Raw genomic sequence first — 14,935 nt, forward strand, 5'->3', positions numbered from 1 at the left:
CCAAACTTTTGCAGACGCCATTTTTTTGTTTTCTGTTATTCTGAAAGTGTAAATGATGGAAATAAAATCTAACTTTTGTTGACATATTATAAGAATGTCTAATCTGTAATTTGATGCCTTTTGGAGATTTTTCCATCTTTCCTTGGCTTCTTTATGCACATTAATACAAATGTTTAGCTGGGGTGCCCAAACTTTCGATCCCCACTGTGTATATATATATATATATACACACACACACACACACAGTAAAGCATGCTTCTTACACTCACTGTAGAACCTAATATCCGCATTGTGTAACAAGGCAGTTTGATCCTGTCTTCTCTGATCCTCCCCTTCTTCCATTATCTGCTACATATCTCCTGATAGAACAGAGGCTTGGGGGCAAGCTGCACATGCTCAGTTTTGGTGTGTATTGCTAGAAAGTATTTTTTTTTTTCTTGGGAAAGCTCATGTGATCAGCACTGTCCAGAGGGTCAGGGGTTCTGCATCCTCCTACAGGAGAATGAAAACTCCTCCTACAAGCTTTGACCAATCCTCTGCTGGACACTGATAGAAGTCACAAGACTGTCCCAATCCATCTGCTGATAGAACAGAGTCTAGAGGGCAAGCTGCACATGCACAGTTTGTTGTGCATTGCTAGAGAGTGTTTTTTTTTTTTTTTTTGGGGGGGGGGTACATGTGAGCAGCATAGGGCAAATCAGCGCTATCCAGACAGGGGGTCAGGGGTTCTGCATCCTCTCCTACTAAAGCAGGATGAAAACTCCTACAAGCTTTAACCAGTGCTCTGCTGGACACTGATAGAAGTCACAAGACTGCTATATACTGCTGATGAGAAAAGGTATTTAGCAGTTTATATTTACTAAAATAATTGCATTTCCATATTCTGTGTACTGTGGGAGAGCAGATATAGTGAATGCAGGGTCCGGGGACACCGGATATAGTGAATGCAGGGTCCGGGGAGAGCGGATATAGTGAATGCAGGGTCCGGGGAGAGCGGATATAGTGAATGCAGGGTCCGGGGGGAGCGGATATAGTGAATGCAGGGTCCGGGGAGAGCGGATATAGTGAATGCAGGGTCCGGGGAGAGCGGATATAGTGAATGCAGGGTCTGGGGAGAGCGGATATAGTGAATGCAGGGTCCGGGGAGAGCGGATATAGTGAATGCAGGGTCCGGGGAGAGCGGATATAGTGAATGCAGGGTCCGGGGGGAGCGGATATAGTGAATGCAGGGTCCGGGGAGACCAGATATAGTGAATGCAGGGTCCGGGGAGAGCGGATATAGTGAATGCAGGGTCCGGGGAGAGCGGATATAGTGAATGCAGGGTCCGGGGAGAGCGGATATAGTGAATGCAGGGTCCGGGGAGAGCGGATATAGTGAATGCAGGGTCCGGGGTTTAATGACACTTTAATTATTCAGTTCTAACAAGGTTAACACACCAGGAAAAGGATCTCTATTTTTTTTTTTAAGTGACAGTTATTTTCAGCTGAGTTGTATGAGATTTCTGTATTCCAGTCACATGACTGAGGGGGGATGGGTCCCGTATGTTGCCCTGGTGGTGTATGTTGGGTCATGAATCCTCACGTGATGCCTTCTTGTTTCCTTCCACAGAAAAGCCTCGTATGAACAACATTCTCACCTCCGCCACCGAGCCGTATGACCTGTCCTTCTCCCGCTCCTTCCAGAACCTCTCCCACCTGCCGCCGTCCTACGAGTCCGCCATGAAGACCAATCCAAGTAAATATTCCTCTCTCAAGCGATTAAGTAGGTGCCGTTCATTTCATTCCACCCTCATGGCTCCGTGTTGTGCAAGTCTGTCCGCCGTGTCATTTCATTGTATGACTCCACCCACGGACAATTTGGTGTGCGCCAGTTCTTCACCTTCTGCCGTCATTCCTCTCAGTGACAGCGCAGCGACGGCGGCGGGTCACCTCCAACTCTTAAGGGCCGTGAGAGGTATCTAGGAGGCATTAGCAGCCTGTGTCCTAGCAACAGAGGTCGCTAGGCAGCAATAGTGGTTTGTGTCCAAGCAAGAGAGGTTGCTAGGCAGCAGTATTGGCCTGTGTTGTAGTAATGGAGATAGCCAGGTAGCGTGGCAACCTGTGTCCTAGCAACAGAGGTAGCCAGGCAGCATGGCAACCTGTGTCCTAGCAACAGAGGTAGCCAGGCAGCATGGCAACCTGTGTCCTAGCAACAGAGGTAGCTAGGGCGGCAATAGCAGTCTATGTCCTAGCAACGCAGGTTGCTAGGGGGAAATAGACGCCTGCATCCTAACAACTGAGGTAGCTAGTTATCAATAGCGGTCTGTGTCCTAGGAATGGACAACTTGGTGTGCGCCAATTCTTCACCTTCTGTCATTATTCCTCTCGGTGATGGCCCAGCAACGGCATCAGGCTAACTCTAAAGGTATCTAGGAGGCATTAACAGCCTGTGTCCTAGCAACGGAGGTCACTAGGCAGCAATAGTGGCCTGTGTTCTAGTAATGGAGATAGCCAGGCACCATTGGCAACCTGTGTCCTAGCAACAGAGGTAGCTAGGCAGCAATAGCGGTCTATGTCCTAGCAATGACCAATTTGGTGTGCTCCAATTCTTCACCTTCTGCCATCATTCCTCTCGGTGACAGCGCAGCGACGGCGTCGGGTCACCTCCAACTCTTAAGGTCCGTGAGAGGTATCTAGGAGGCATTAGCAGCCTGTGTCCTAGCAACGGAGGTCGCTAGGCAGCAATAGTGGTTTGTGTCCAAGCAAGAGAGGTTGCTAGGCAGCAGTATTGGACTGTGTTCTAGTAATGGAGATAGCCAGGCAGCATTGGCAACCTGAGTCCTAGCAACAGAGGTAGCTAGGGTGGCAATAGCAGTCTATGTCCTAGTAACGCAGGTTGCTAGGGGGAAATAGACGCCTGCATCCTAACAACTGAGGTAGCTAGTTATCAATAGCGGTCTGTGTCCTAGGAATGGACAACTTGGTGTGCGCCAATTCTTCACCTTCTGTCATTATTCCTCTCGGTGACAGTCAGCAACGGCATCAGGCCACCTCCAACTCTAAAGGTATCTAGGAGGCATTAGCAGCCTGTGTCCTAGCAACGGAGGTCACTAGGCAGCAATAGTGGCCTTTGTTCTAGTAATGGAGATAGCCAGGCAGCATTGGCAACCTGTGTCCTAGCAACAGAGGTAGCTAGGCAGCAATAGCGGTCGATGTCCTAGCACTATGTCCTAGCAATAACCAATTTGGTGTGCGCCAATTCTTCACCTTCTGTCGTTTATTCCTCTTGGTGACAGCGCAGCGACGGCATCGGGTCACCTCCAACTCTTAAGGGCCGTGGGAGGTATCCAGGGAGCATTAGCAGCCTGTGTCCTAGCAACGGAGGTCGCTAGGCAGCAATAGTGGTTTGTGTCCTAGCAAGAGAGGTTGCTAGGCAGCTGTATTGGCCTGTGTTGTAGTAACGGAGATAGCCAGGCAGCATTGGAAACCTGTGTCCTAGCAACAGAGGTAGCTAGGGTGGCAATAGCGGTCTGTGTCCCAGCAAGGTAGGTTGCTAGGGGGAAATAGACGCCTGCTTCCTAGCAACTGAGGTAGCTAGTTATCGATAGCGGCCTGTGTCCTAGCAACGGAGGTCGCTGGGATGAAATAGACATCTGTGTCCTAGCAACAGTAGGCAGGAGGAGCCACATGTGTCCTAGTAAAAGAAGGCATTAAATGGCTTCCTTGAGAGTAGTGCTGGGCCAAGGTCATCTAGCACCAGGGCAAACATGCCAAATGGCGCCCCCCTCCAAAATGTATGAGCATTACGTGTCAGCAAAAAATCTCCTCCCTCCCCCTCAAAATATTCTGATCACTAATCTTCCCTTTGCAAGCCAAAATTCCCCCCAATTTAAAATTCCCCTCTTCCAATACAAATCCCCCCTCCCACTCAAATCCTCTCCCTTCCAAAATCCCTCTTCCTAGGACAAATCCTCCACCCCTCAAATTGTCCCTCTGAGCATAAATCCCCCCCCCCCACACACACTCCAGATCCCCCTCTCCCAGCACAAATCCCCTCTCCTACTAATCCCGCCCCCAATCTCCCCGCATAACACAAATCCCCCCCATTCATCCCTACTAGCACAAATCCCCCCCCCAAACACAAATCCACCCTCTTAGTACAAATTCCCCCCCTCCCTTCATATCACCTATTCTAGCACAACCCCACAAATCCCCGCCGCGCCCAGGGCACCTGTGCCTCCTGCCCACCCCTTGTCCCGGCCCGGAGGTAACTAGTCAGCAATAGCCACCTGTGTCCTAGGAATGGGGGTGGCAAGTCAGCAATATCCACTTGTGCCCTAGCAACAGAGTTAGTTAGTCAGCAGTAGGCACCTGTGTCCTAGCAATGGAGATAGCTAATCAGCAGTAGCTGCCTATATCCTAGCAACAGAAGTAGCTAGTCAGCAATAGCCACCTGTGTCCTAGAAACGGAGGTAGTTAGTCAGCAATAGCCACCTGTGTCCCAGTAACGGAGGTAGGTAGGCGAAGTAGCAACCTGAGTCCAAGCAATAAAGTAGCAACCTGTGTCCTAGCAACGGAAGTAGCTAGTCAGCAATAGCCACCTGTGCCCTAGTAATGGAAGTAGCTAGTCAGCAATAGCCACCTGTGTCCTAGCAACGGAGGTAGCTAGTCAGCAATAGCCACCTTGTCCTAGCAACGGAGGTAGCTAGTCAGCAATAGCCACCTTGTCCTAGCAACGGAGGTAGCTAGTCAGCAATAGCCACCTGTGTCCTAGCAACGGAGGTAGCTAGTCAGCAATAGCCACCTTGTCCTAGCAACGGAGGTAGCTAGTCAGCAATAGCCACCTTGTCCTAGCAACGGAGGTAGCTAGTCAGCAATAGCCACCTGTGTTCTAGAAACAGAGGTAGGTAGGCAAAGTAGTGACCTGAGTCCAAGCAATAAAGGTAGCTAGGCAACAGTAGCAACCTGTGTCCTAGCAACGGAGGTAGCTAGTCGGCAATAGCCACCCGTGCCCTAGTAACGGATGTAGCTAGTCAGCAATAGCCACCCGTGCCCTAGTAACGGATGTAGCTAGTCAGCAATAGCCACCCGTGCCCTAGTAACGGATGTAGCTAGTCAGCAATAGCCACCCGTGCCCTAGTAACGGATGTAGCTAGTCAGCAATAGCCACCTGTGCCCTAGTAATAGAAGTAGCTAATCAGCAATAGCCACCTGTGTCCTAGAAACGGAGGTAGCTAGTCAGCAATAGCCACCTATGTCCCAGAAACAGAGGTAGGTAGGCGAAGTAGTGACCTGAGTCCAAGCAATAAAGTTAGCTAGGCAACAGTAGCAACCTGAGTCCTAGCAACGGAAGTCACTGGGTGAAAATATATACCTGTGCCCTAGCAACAGTAGGATGCCAGGCAGCAGAAGCCCTGTGTCCTAGTAACAGAAGCCAGTAAATGGTTGCTTTCATCCTAGTAATAAAGGTAATTAGATGGCAATAGGCGCGTGTCCTAGTAATGGTGTTTTTTGTTCTCGGTTTTGTTTTTCTGTTTTGTTTTAGAGACTCCTTAAAGGGTAACTCCACCTTCTTGGGAAAAGTTTAAAAAATATACATACAGTGTGTGTGTAATATATATATATAATATATCGTATACAATTGCTACACAAGTCATGTTGTAATTGAATGCTGTTAGAATTGACCTTTCAGTTCCAATCTGCAGCTACAAATTTTCTGTGTTCTGTATACCAATGCCCCCCCCCCCCCAGGAATTTCATCTTCCACTTGTGTGATTGGCTCCCTGATTTTCCTGGAAGTCTGTACTAAGATTCCCCTGCAATAGGATTTTCAGTTTTGGTGAGATACTCCCCAAGGGTTAAATGCTTCTGAAGGGATGCAGACCCTGCACTTTTCCTCATCAGAGCACTGAGCGTGCTCAGGGCGATGATCATGCCACTCCCATTCACATCACTCTGCACACAACAGATGGCTTTTTTTCTTTTGAGCAGAAACCAGTAACCTGTAACTTTGTAAAAATCCCGGCAATGTACAGAGATCACCCAGACGGGAATGCTTTTTTGTTTGTTTGTTTTTGTTGTTTTTTTTTGTTTGTTTTTGTGGTTTTTTGTTTTTTTTTTTTTTGTTTTTTTTTGTATTTGTGTTTTTTTTTTTTTTTGTTTTTTTTTTTGTTTGTTTTTGTTTTTTTTGTGTTTGTTTTTTGTGTTTGTGTTTTTTGTTTTTATGTTTTTTTGTTTTTTGTTTTTGTGGGGTTTTTTTTTTTTTGTTTTTTTGGGTTTTTTTGTTTCTTTGGGGGTTTTTTTTCAACCAAAATGGAGTTACTCATTAAATCTGACCCCCAGCCTTCCCTTCTGCCTTGTAGAGCTGCACAGGGCCCTCTCCTGGACTGATTCCGCTGCATACGATGAGCGGCTCACAATGTGCATTAGAAGCTGCAGCAAGTCCGATAGAACCCGCCTCATTTCCTGGCTAGAGGGACCCAGCATCATTTAGCCCTTTCCTCCCCAGCCTGACTGTCTCTGGCCAATCCCTTTCATTCATTGAATTTCAATCATGGATGCTCAGCATTCTGTACGCATATCGAGCCTGCTTCCTCCAGACTGACATCCACCCGAGGCATTTTGATATTCGCATAACTCCTCCCACTTCTTCCATCAGAACTCCTGAGGGGAATACTGAGGGCAGGGTGCTGTGATATTTTCAATAAGCGATGTACAGCACCCTGCTGGCCCCGACCACTAGCCATGATCTGCCTGAATTGCATAGAGAAGCACAGAGACCCAGTGATGACATCGCTGGGTCTGTGATATTTTTAAGAAGCGATGTAAAGCACTCTGCTGGCCCCGCCCACCAGCCATGATCTGCCTGCATTGCATAGAGACATACAGAGACCCAGTGATGAGATCGCTGGGTCTGTGATATTTTTAAGAAGCGATGTAAAGCACTCTGCTGGCCCTGCCCACCAGCCATGATCTGCCTGCATTGCATAGAGACGCACAGAGACCCAGTGATGAGATCGCTGGGTCTGTGATATTTTTAATAAGCGATGTACAGCACTCTGCTGGCCCCGCCCACCAGCCATGATCTGCCTGCATTGCATAGAGACGCACAGAGACCCAGTGATGAGATCGCTGGGTCTGTGATATTTTTAATAAGCGATGTACAGCACTCTGCTGGCCCTGCCCACCAGCCATGATCTGCCTGCATTGCATAGAGACGCACAGAGACCCAATGATGACATCGCTGGGTGTCAAATATGGTATGTAATGGAAACAGAAAGGTTGATGGGGGGGAGGGGGGGATGGCTGATGGCCGAGGACAGCAAAATATATTTAGCTTCAATGTCGGCATTAACAATGTTTGCTTTGTTGGGATTCCTGTTCTGGACGATGAGTTGTGCCGCCATTAGGGCGACTTTTCAGTGACGCCGACACGAATTAAGTATTAAAAAGCAAAAAAAAAATCAGCAAAACCACAAATCCCGACTTTGCTGTGACACGCCCTATCTGCGGAGAGCACAGCGCCGCTCGGGAACCGGAGAATTTATCAATGTCAGCGCGAGGCGCCGATAAACCGCCATCGCATATTTATGAGAGCACCGCGCTCCGTCTCCATGGCGACTGCTTGAGCCCGGCATCGGGAATCGGGCTGACTAATCATCTGACCCGCTCCGGAGGGGCGCTTTAATGTCTAATCGACATCAGGGAAGAAAAATGTCATATATGGCAGCTTATCCATCATATTGTTCCCAGATATCTCCATGGACTACAGAACACCTTCCCTCCTATGTTATGCAGGAGAGGGGAATGTGTCCTGAAGCCTTGTCCTAGGGTGGCAAATCACTCAGTGTACTGCATCTATGAAGGAGCAGTGTTGTCACCTTAGGACAGAACTACAGAACCCCTCCCCCTCAATGTCATATATGGCAGCTGATCCATCATATTGTTCCCAGCTATCTCCATGGACTACAGAACACCTTCCCTCCTATGTTATGCAGGAGAGGGGAAGGTGTCCTGAAGCCTTGTCCTAGGGTGACAAGTCACTCGGTGTACTGCATGTATGGAGGAGGAGTGTTGTCACCTTAGGACAGAACTACAGAACCCCTCCCCCTATGCTATGGAGGAATAGAGGAGGATGCCCTGAAGCCTTGTCCTAGGGTGACAAGTCACTCGGTGTACTGCATCTATGAAGGAGCAGTGTTGTCACCTTAGGACATAACTACAGAACCCCTCCCCCTCAATGTCATATATGGCAGCTTATCCATTTTGTTCCCAGCTATCTCCATTGACTACAGAACACCTCCCCCCTATGTTATGGAGGAGAGGGGAGGGTCTCCTGTAGCCTTGTCCTAGGGTGACAAATCACTCAGTGCACTGCATCTATGGAGGAGCAGTGTTGTCACCTTAGGACAGGACTACAGAACCCCTCCCAGGATTTTCAGGATTTTTTTTTTTACAGATGGATCCTGCCAGAAATCTTCCAGGGAAACTACCTATGCCCTCTGCCCGTATCACATTCTTATCAGTTACATCATTCCCAGCTCTCCCTATGGAAATTGAGCCAGGGAGGTGTTCTGTAGTCCTTTCCTAGGGTGACAACACTGCCCCCATGTTATCAAGGGGAGGAGAGGGGGAGGTTATCCTGAAGTCCTGTTCTCGGGTGACAACACTTACTCTCTATAGTGTATTCCTGCAGGAACAGTGTTGTCACCCTATGACAGGACTATACAACACCTCCCCCCCCCCCCAGGATTTTTATTTTCATTTTTTGATCCTGCCAGAATTTGAGCCTGTGTTCTCTGCCTGTTACATTGTTCCCAGCTCTTTCTATAGACTACAGAACCCCCCCCACATGAAGAAAAGGAGCGGGGAAGGTGTTGTGTAGTCCTGGTCTAGGGTGATAGTGTTCAATCACTATATACTGTATGTAATCATCTGACCCGCTCCGGAGGGGCGCTTTACTGTCTCTAAATTCAGGAAGGGAAATTGTCATTATGGCAGCTTATCAGTCACATTGTTGCCAGCTCTCTATATGAACTACAGAACACCTCCCACACGTGCTATGAAGGAAAGGGGAAAGGTGTCCTGGAGACCTGTTCTACGGTGACAGCACTCACTCGCACTCACTCCCTATATCATATCTATTGTGGTGCAGTGTTCTCACTCTTGGGCAGGACTACAGAACACCTTCCCCCTCTCCTTTATAAACACTTAAAAAAAAAATCTCCTCAGTATTTTTTTTTGTTTCACTTGTTGATCCTGCCAGAAATCTGGTAACATCCTGTCAGTTACATTCTTTGGAATAAAGACCCCTCCAGGGGCGGACTGACAACTCATGGGGCCCCCGGGCAATAGGGGATCATGGGGCCCCTGTGTCCTTGCCCAAACTCAAAAAAGCCTATGAAAAAGGTACCAGGGGCATCTTATGGGGCCCCCGGGCAGTGCCCGAGTTTCCAATCGGTCAGTCCGCCCCAGGACCCCTCCTACCTTCTCCAAAACACAGAGGGAGGTGTTCTGTAGATCAGAGAGTGGCTGGGAACAGTGAACCTGACAGTGAAGCATGCGCAGACACACATACACAGGAATCGAATGCTGTCTGTTTTCTCCCAAATACCTAGCAGAGAGCAGCGTCACGTCTGTGCATGTGCTGCAGATTCTCATGCATGCGCACACACACTGCTGGGATCTGGGATCTTGTAGGGCCCCGCTGTACATGCGCAAATCCTGTGCACATGCACAGACATCCTGCTGAGATTTTGTAGGGCCCCAATGTACGTGCCCAGATCCTGTGCGCATACACAGACATCCTGCTGCTGTCTGGGATTTTGTAGGGCCCTGCTGTACATGCGCAAAGCCCTTGCACGGACATCCTGCAGGTATCTGAGATATTGTATGCGCAAATCCCGTGAACATACACAGACATCTTGCTCGGATCTGGGATTTTGTAGGACCCCAATATACGTTCGCAAATCCTTGCCCATGCATAGACATCTTGCAGGTATCTGGGATCTTGTAGGGCCTTGCAGTACATGCGCAAATCCCGTGCCAATGCGCAGACATCCTGCTGATATCTGGGATCTTGTAGGGCCCGCAGTATGTGCACAAATCCCGTGCGCATACACAGACAACCTGCTGGTGTCTGGGATCTTGTAGGGCCCCGCCGTACATGCGCAAATTCCGTGCCCATGCGCAGACATCCTGAAGGTATCTGGGAACTTGTCAGACCCGAAGTACGTGCGCAAGTCCTGTGTGTATACAAGACATCCTGCTGGGATCCGCGATTTTGTAGGGCCCCGCTATACATGCACATGTGCAGACATCCTGCAGGTTTCTGGGATCTTGTATGTGCAAATCATGTGTGCATTCACAGACATCCTGCTGGGATCTTGCAGGGCCCCGCTGTACATGTGCAAATGTACCCATGTGTAGACATCTGGGATCTTGTAGGACCTCGCAGTATGTGTGCAAATCCCGTGCTCATGCGCAGACATCCCGCAGGTATCTGGGAACTTGTCAGACCCGAATTACGTGCGCAAATCCTGTGTGTATACACAGATCTCCTGCTGGGATCTGGGATTTTGTAGGGCCTCAATGTACGTGCGCAAACCCTGTGTCCATGCACAGTCATCCTGCGGGTACCTGGGATCTTGTATGGCCTCACCGTATGTGCACAAATCCAGTGCCCATGCGTAGACATCCTGCTGATATCTGGGATATTGTAGGGCCCACAGTACGTGCGCAAATTCTGTGCGCATACACAGACATCCTGCTGGGATCTGGGATCATGTAGGGCCCTGATGTACGTGTGAAATCCTATGCCAATGCACAGACATCCTGCGGGTATCTGGGATCTTGTAGGGCCTCGCCGTACGTGCACAAATCCTGTGCCAATGCGCAGACATTCTGCAGGTATATGGGACCTTGTAGGGCCCGCAGTACGTGCGCAAATCTTGTGCACATACACAGAGATCCTGCTGGGATCTTGGATTTTGTAGGGCCTCAATGTACGTGCGCAAATCCCATGCCCATGCGTAGACATCCTGCTGATATCTGGGATATTGTAGGGCCTCGCAGTACGTGCGCAAATCCTGTGCGCATACACAGACATCCTGCTGGGATCTGGGATTATGTAGGGCCCTGATGTATGTGTGAAATCCTATGCCCATGCGCAGACATCCTGCAGGTATCTGGGACCTTGTAGGGCCCGCTGTACGTGTGCAAATCCTGTGCACATACACAGAGATCGTGCTGGGATTTTGTAGGGCCCTGATGAACATGTGCAAATCCCCCCTGCCCATGCGCAGACATCCTACAGGTATCTGGGATCTTGTATGCGCAAATCTTGTGCGCATACACAGACATCCTGCTGATATCTGGGATCTTGTTGATGCTGCAGCCATGGGCGGACTGACCATTTGGAAACAAGGGCCCGGGGTCCGTAGGGGGCCCCATGAGATGCCCCTGGTACCTTTTTCATAGGCTTTTTTTTAGTTTGGGCAAGGACACAGGGGCCCCATGATCCCCTATTGCCCTGGGGGCCCCGTGAGTTGTCAGTCTGCCCCAGACTGCAGGTTTCCGCGGGGGGGACCAGGAAAGATCAAGTTCTTTTAAGGGACGGAGTTCCCCTTTAACAAGTTGTTGGACCTTCCCGCTACAAAGTAACAGCCAAAAGGATGCAATGTATCTTCTTAGTATCTCCGGCCCCATAGCTGTACAGCCGTTTCCATTTACAGCGGAGTTCCTCTTTAATGTACGCCGCCGCTGGCTTTTATCTTTTCCCCGCGGCGGCGGCGGCGTTCATTTTTTCGGGGGGGTTTTTTTTGTTTTTTTCTCCCTCCCTCGTGCCGGAGCGGGATGTGAAGTCATCGAGATGGAAAATATTATTACGTTCAGTAAACAACAGCTTGATGCTTTTGATTCCTCAGCGCGCCGGAGAGCAATTTTCGACTCCTTTTCGCGGTGTGGGTGTGAGCCGCCACGGTGCGGCGCCGTGCGCACTCCCAGGTGTTGCTGATGGAACCGGCTAAAAATAACGGTCTGTCGGCTTTTACCCAAATGACTTCTCCCCCCCCCCCCCCCCCCGCCCTCTACAGTTCTCCTCGCCGCGCAGGAACAAAAGGAGCCTGACGGCTCTCTCGCCTTTCTTCTCCCGCCGAACGATTAACCCACCTGGGGAAGGCCGCCATCTCAGGCGTGCGTCCGTTTGTGCCAACGCAGGGAGTGCGGCAAACGGTTGGACGGAGGAACGGTGATACTGACACAACTCCTTCCTGCCCAGGCCAATGTTCAGCTTTCAGCGCTATCACACTTTGAATGACAATTGCGCGGTCATGCAACACTGTACCCATGTGAAATTTTTACCATTTTTTTGAGACAGATAAAGCTTTATTTTGGTGGTATTTATTCACCACTGGGATTTTTTTTTTTTTTTTTTGCTATGTAAATGAAAAAGTCCAAACATTTTGAAAAAAAAGTGTTTTTCTTACACAATTTTGCAAATAAATAATATTTCATCAAAAATCTCGGCCAAAATGTATTCAGTTATCTTTTTAGTAAAAAGAAAAATAACCCAAATTAGTTTATAACCAAAAATTATAATTTTTAAACATTTTTTTTTACATTTTTATTTTATTTTTTTATATTATTTGGTTTTTTTTGTTGTTTTTTTTACATACTGTCACCCTAGCAGTACAGTGTCCCCATGGTGACACTGTACTACATGTGGGGGGTGATGAAGATTTTGTTTTGTTTTTTTACACTGATTGCTTTTACATCCATAAAGGCTGTAAAATCAATAATTCCTCCTTCTCTCTGGCTGCATTCTTGCAGCCATTGAGAAATACTGTGTGAGCTGTGATTGGTCACAGCTTGTCACATGGTACAAGGCTTTTGTGAATAGCCCTGTACCATGTGACCTCTGTGATCATTCACAGATTTCACACGTAGTAAGCAATGATGTCAGAAGTGACATCTCGCTTACTACTATTCATGTGATCACTGGCCAATCAGTGATCACATGATCGGGACCTCACACAGGGGTCTCGTACAGCGTTCTGTGTTGCAGACACAGTGGGCACTGATCGCGGTGCTGGGAGCGTGCACAGGCACTGGAGGCAGAGGGACCATTAGAAACGTCCACTCCAGGGGATTTTTGTTTTTTTTTTACACCGATTGCTTTTACACCCATAAAGGCTGTAAAAGCAATCATTTCTCCTTCTCTCTGGCTGCATTCTTGCAGCCATTGAGAACTACTGTGTGAGCTGTGATTGGTCACATGGTACAAGGCTGTTGTGAATAGCCCTGTACCATGTGACCTCTGTGATCATTCACAGATTTCACATGTAGTAAGCAATGATGTCAGAAGTGACCTCTTGCTTACTACTCTTCATGTGACCACTGATCCGGAGGACACAGCGGGCACCAGATCGTGGTGCTGCGCACTCCCAGGGAGCGCGCACAAGCAGGGGGCGGCCGTTTATAAACAGCCACTCGACCCTGCACTGCCACTCTCCGGCTGTTTATATACAATGGCCGGAAGGGAGGTGGTTAAAGAAAATGTTGCGAATAAAAATGTGAAGAAACATTCACATCGTTCTCCAACCTTCCATTCAGTCTTGCACAGGTGTACTGGCTCCTCCCATTCAGTCTGGCACAGGTGTACCGGCTCCTCCCATTCAGTCTGGCACAGGTGTACCGGCTCCTCCCCTTCAGTCTTGCACAGGTGTTCTGGCTCTTCCCCTTCAGTCTGGCACAGGTGTTCCGGCTCCTCCCCTTCAGTCTGGCACAGGTGTACCGGCTCCTCCCCTTCAGTCTGGCACAGGTGTACCGGCTCCTCCCCTTCAGTCTGGCACAGGTGTACCGGCTCCTCCCCTTCAGTCTGGCACAGGTGTACCGGCTCCTCCCCTTCAGTCTGGCACAGGTGTACCGGCTCCTCCCCTTCAGTCTGGCACAGGTGTACCGGCTCCTCCCCTTCAGTCTGGCACAGGTGTACCCACTCCTCCCCTTCAGTCTGGCACAGGTGTACCAGCCCCTCCCCTTCAGTCTGGCACAGGTGTACCGGCTCCTCCCATTCAGTCTTGCACAGGTGTACCGGCTCCTCCCATTCAGTCTAGCACAGGTGTACCGGCTCCTCCCTTTCAGTCTAGCACAGGTGTAGTGGCTCCTCCCGTTCAGTCTGGCACAGGTGTACCAGCTCCTCTCCTGGACTGCAGGGGCTTCCTCTGATTTCACCGCACACTGTGAGCTTCTCACCATGTGCTGCTGCAGCTCAGATAGAGCTCCGCCTCATTTCCTGGCTGGAGGACACCCAGCATCATTTAGCGCTTTCCTCCCCAGCCTGACTGTCCTTACTCCGCCCCTATTCATCCATTGGATTTCAGTTCTTTCAATCACATGTTGGCCTGCCTAGTATTACCCACCCATCAGGGCAGTGTGATATTTACATAACTCCTCCCAGGGCTGAGGACACTCGAGAGGAGGAAGGGTACCGTACTGTGATGGTTTCAGGAAGCGATGTACAGCACCCTGCCAGCCCCTGCCACCAACTATGATTTGACTGCATCACATAGAGAATCGCAGTGACCCAGTGACATTTCTTGTATGTGATGAAAAGGTTAAAACTAGAAACTTAATTCCACAGACTTCACTATGAAGTGCGGCTTTGGCTTTCACTGAACTCGAGCAGGCTTGGGATTCATCCCGTAGTTCTGGTCTTGGACCCGAAAGCACACATTTATTATATCACAGATTACCAATTCTTAGATGTGACGTCCGCATTCGTTTTCTGTTTTAGGCCTTCTTCTGTTTTCATCTGGTGATCCAGTCAGTAAGTCTGTTGTTTTTCAAAAGCACAAGCTCGCCAGCAGAATGTTTCAGTTTACATGGATGAGACAAACCACTTAACACTGATGGGGGTCCTTACAATGATCAGCTTTTATTTATTCATGGAAAAAGGAAA

The 14,935-nt window shown here is 49.2% G+C and overlaps 1 protein-coding gene across 3 annotated transcripts in view; it reads left to right on the forward strand.

Annotated features, from left to right (window-relative positions):
- The window catches only part of SHISA6 (shisa family member 6), a 357,053-nt gene that overhangs the window by 328,893 nt on the left and 13,225 nt on the right, over nt 1–14,935 (forward strand). For all 3 annotated transcript variants that reach the window (XM_089663850.1, XM_089663848.1, XM_089663849.1), the window contains one exon: nt 1,610–1,735. In XM_089663850.1, the coding sequence (XP_089519976.1) occupies nt 1,610–1,735 (126 nt within the window). The remainder of the gene's footprint in view (nt 1–1,609; nt 1,736–14,935) is intronic.

Source organism: Staurois parvus, unplaced genomic scaffold (assembly GCF_062004578.1).
Source record: "Staurois parvus isolate SC_StPar_1 unplaced genomic scaffold, SC_StPar_1.0 ptg001787l, whole genome shotgun sequence".
In the NCBI taxonomy this organism is placed as follows: Eukaryota; Metazoa; Chordata; class Amphibia; order Anura; family Ranidae; genus Staurois; species Staurois parvus.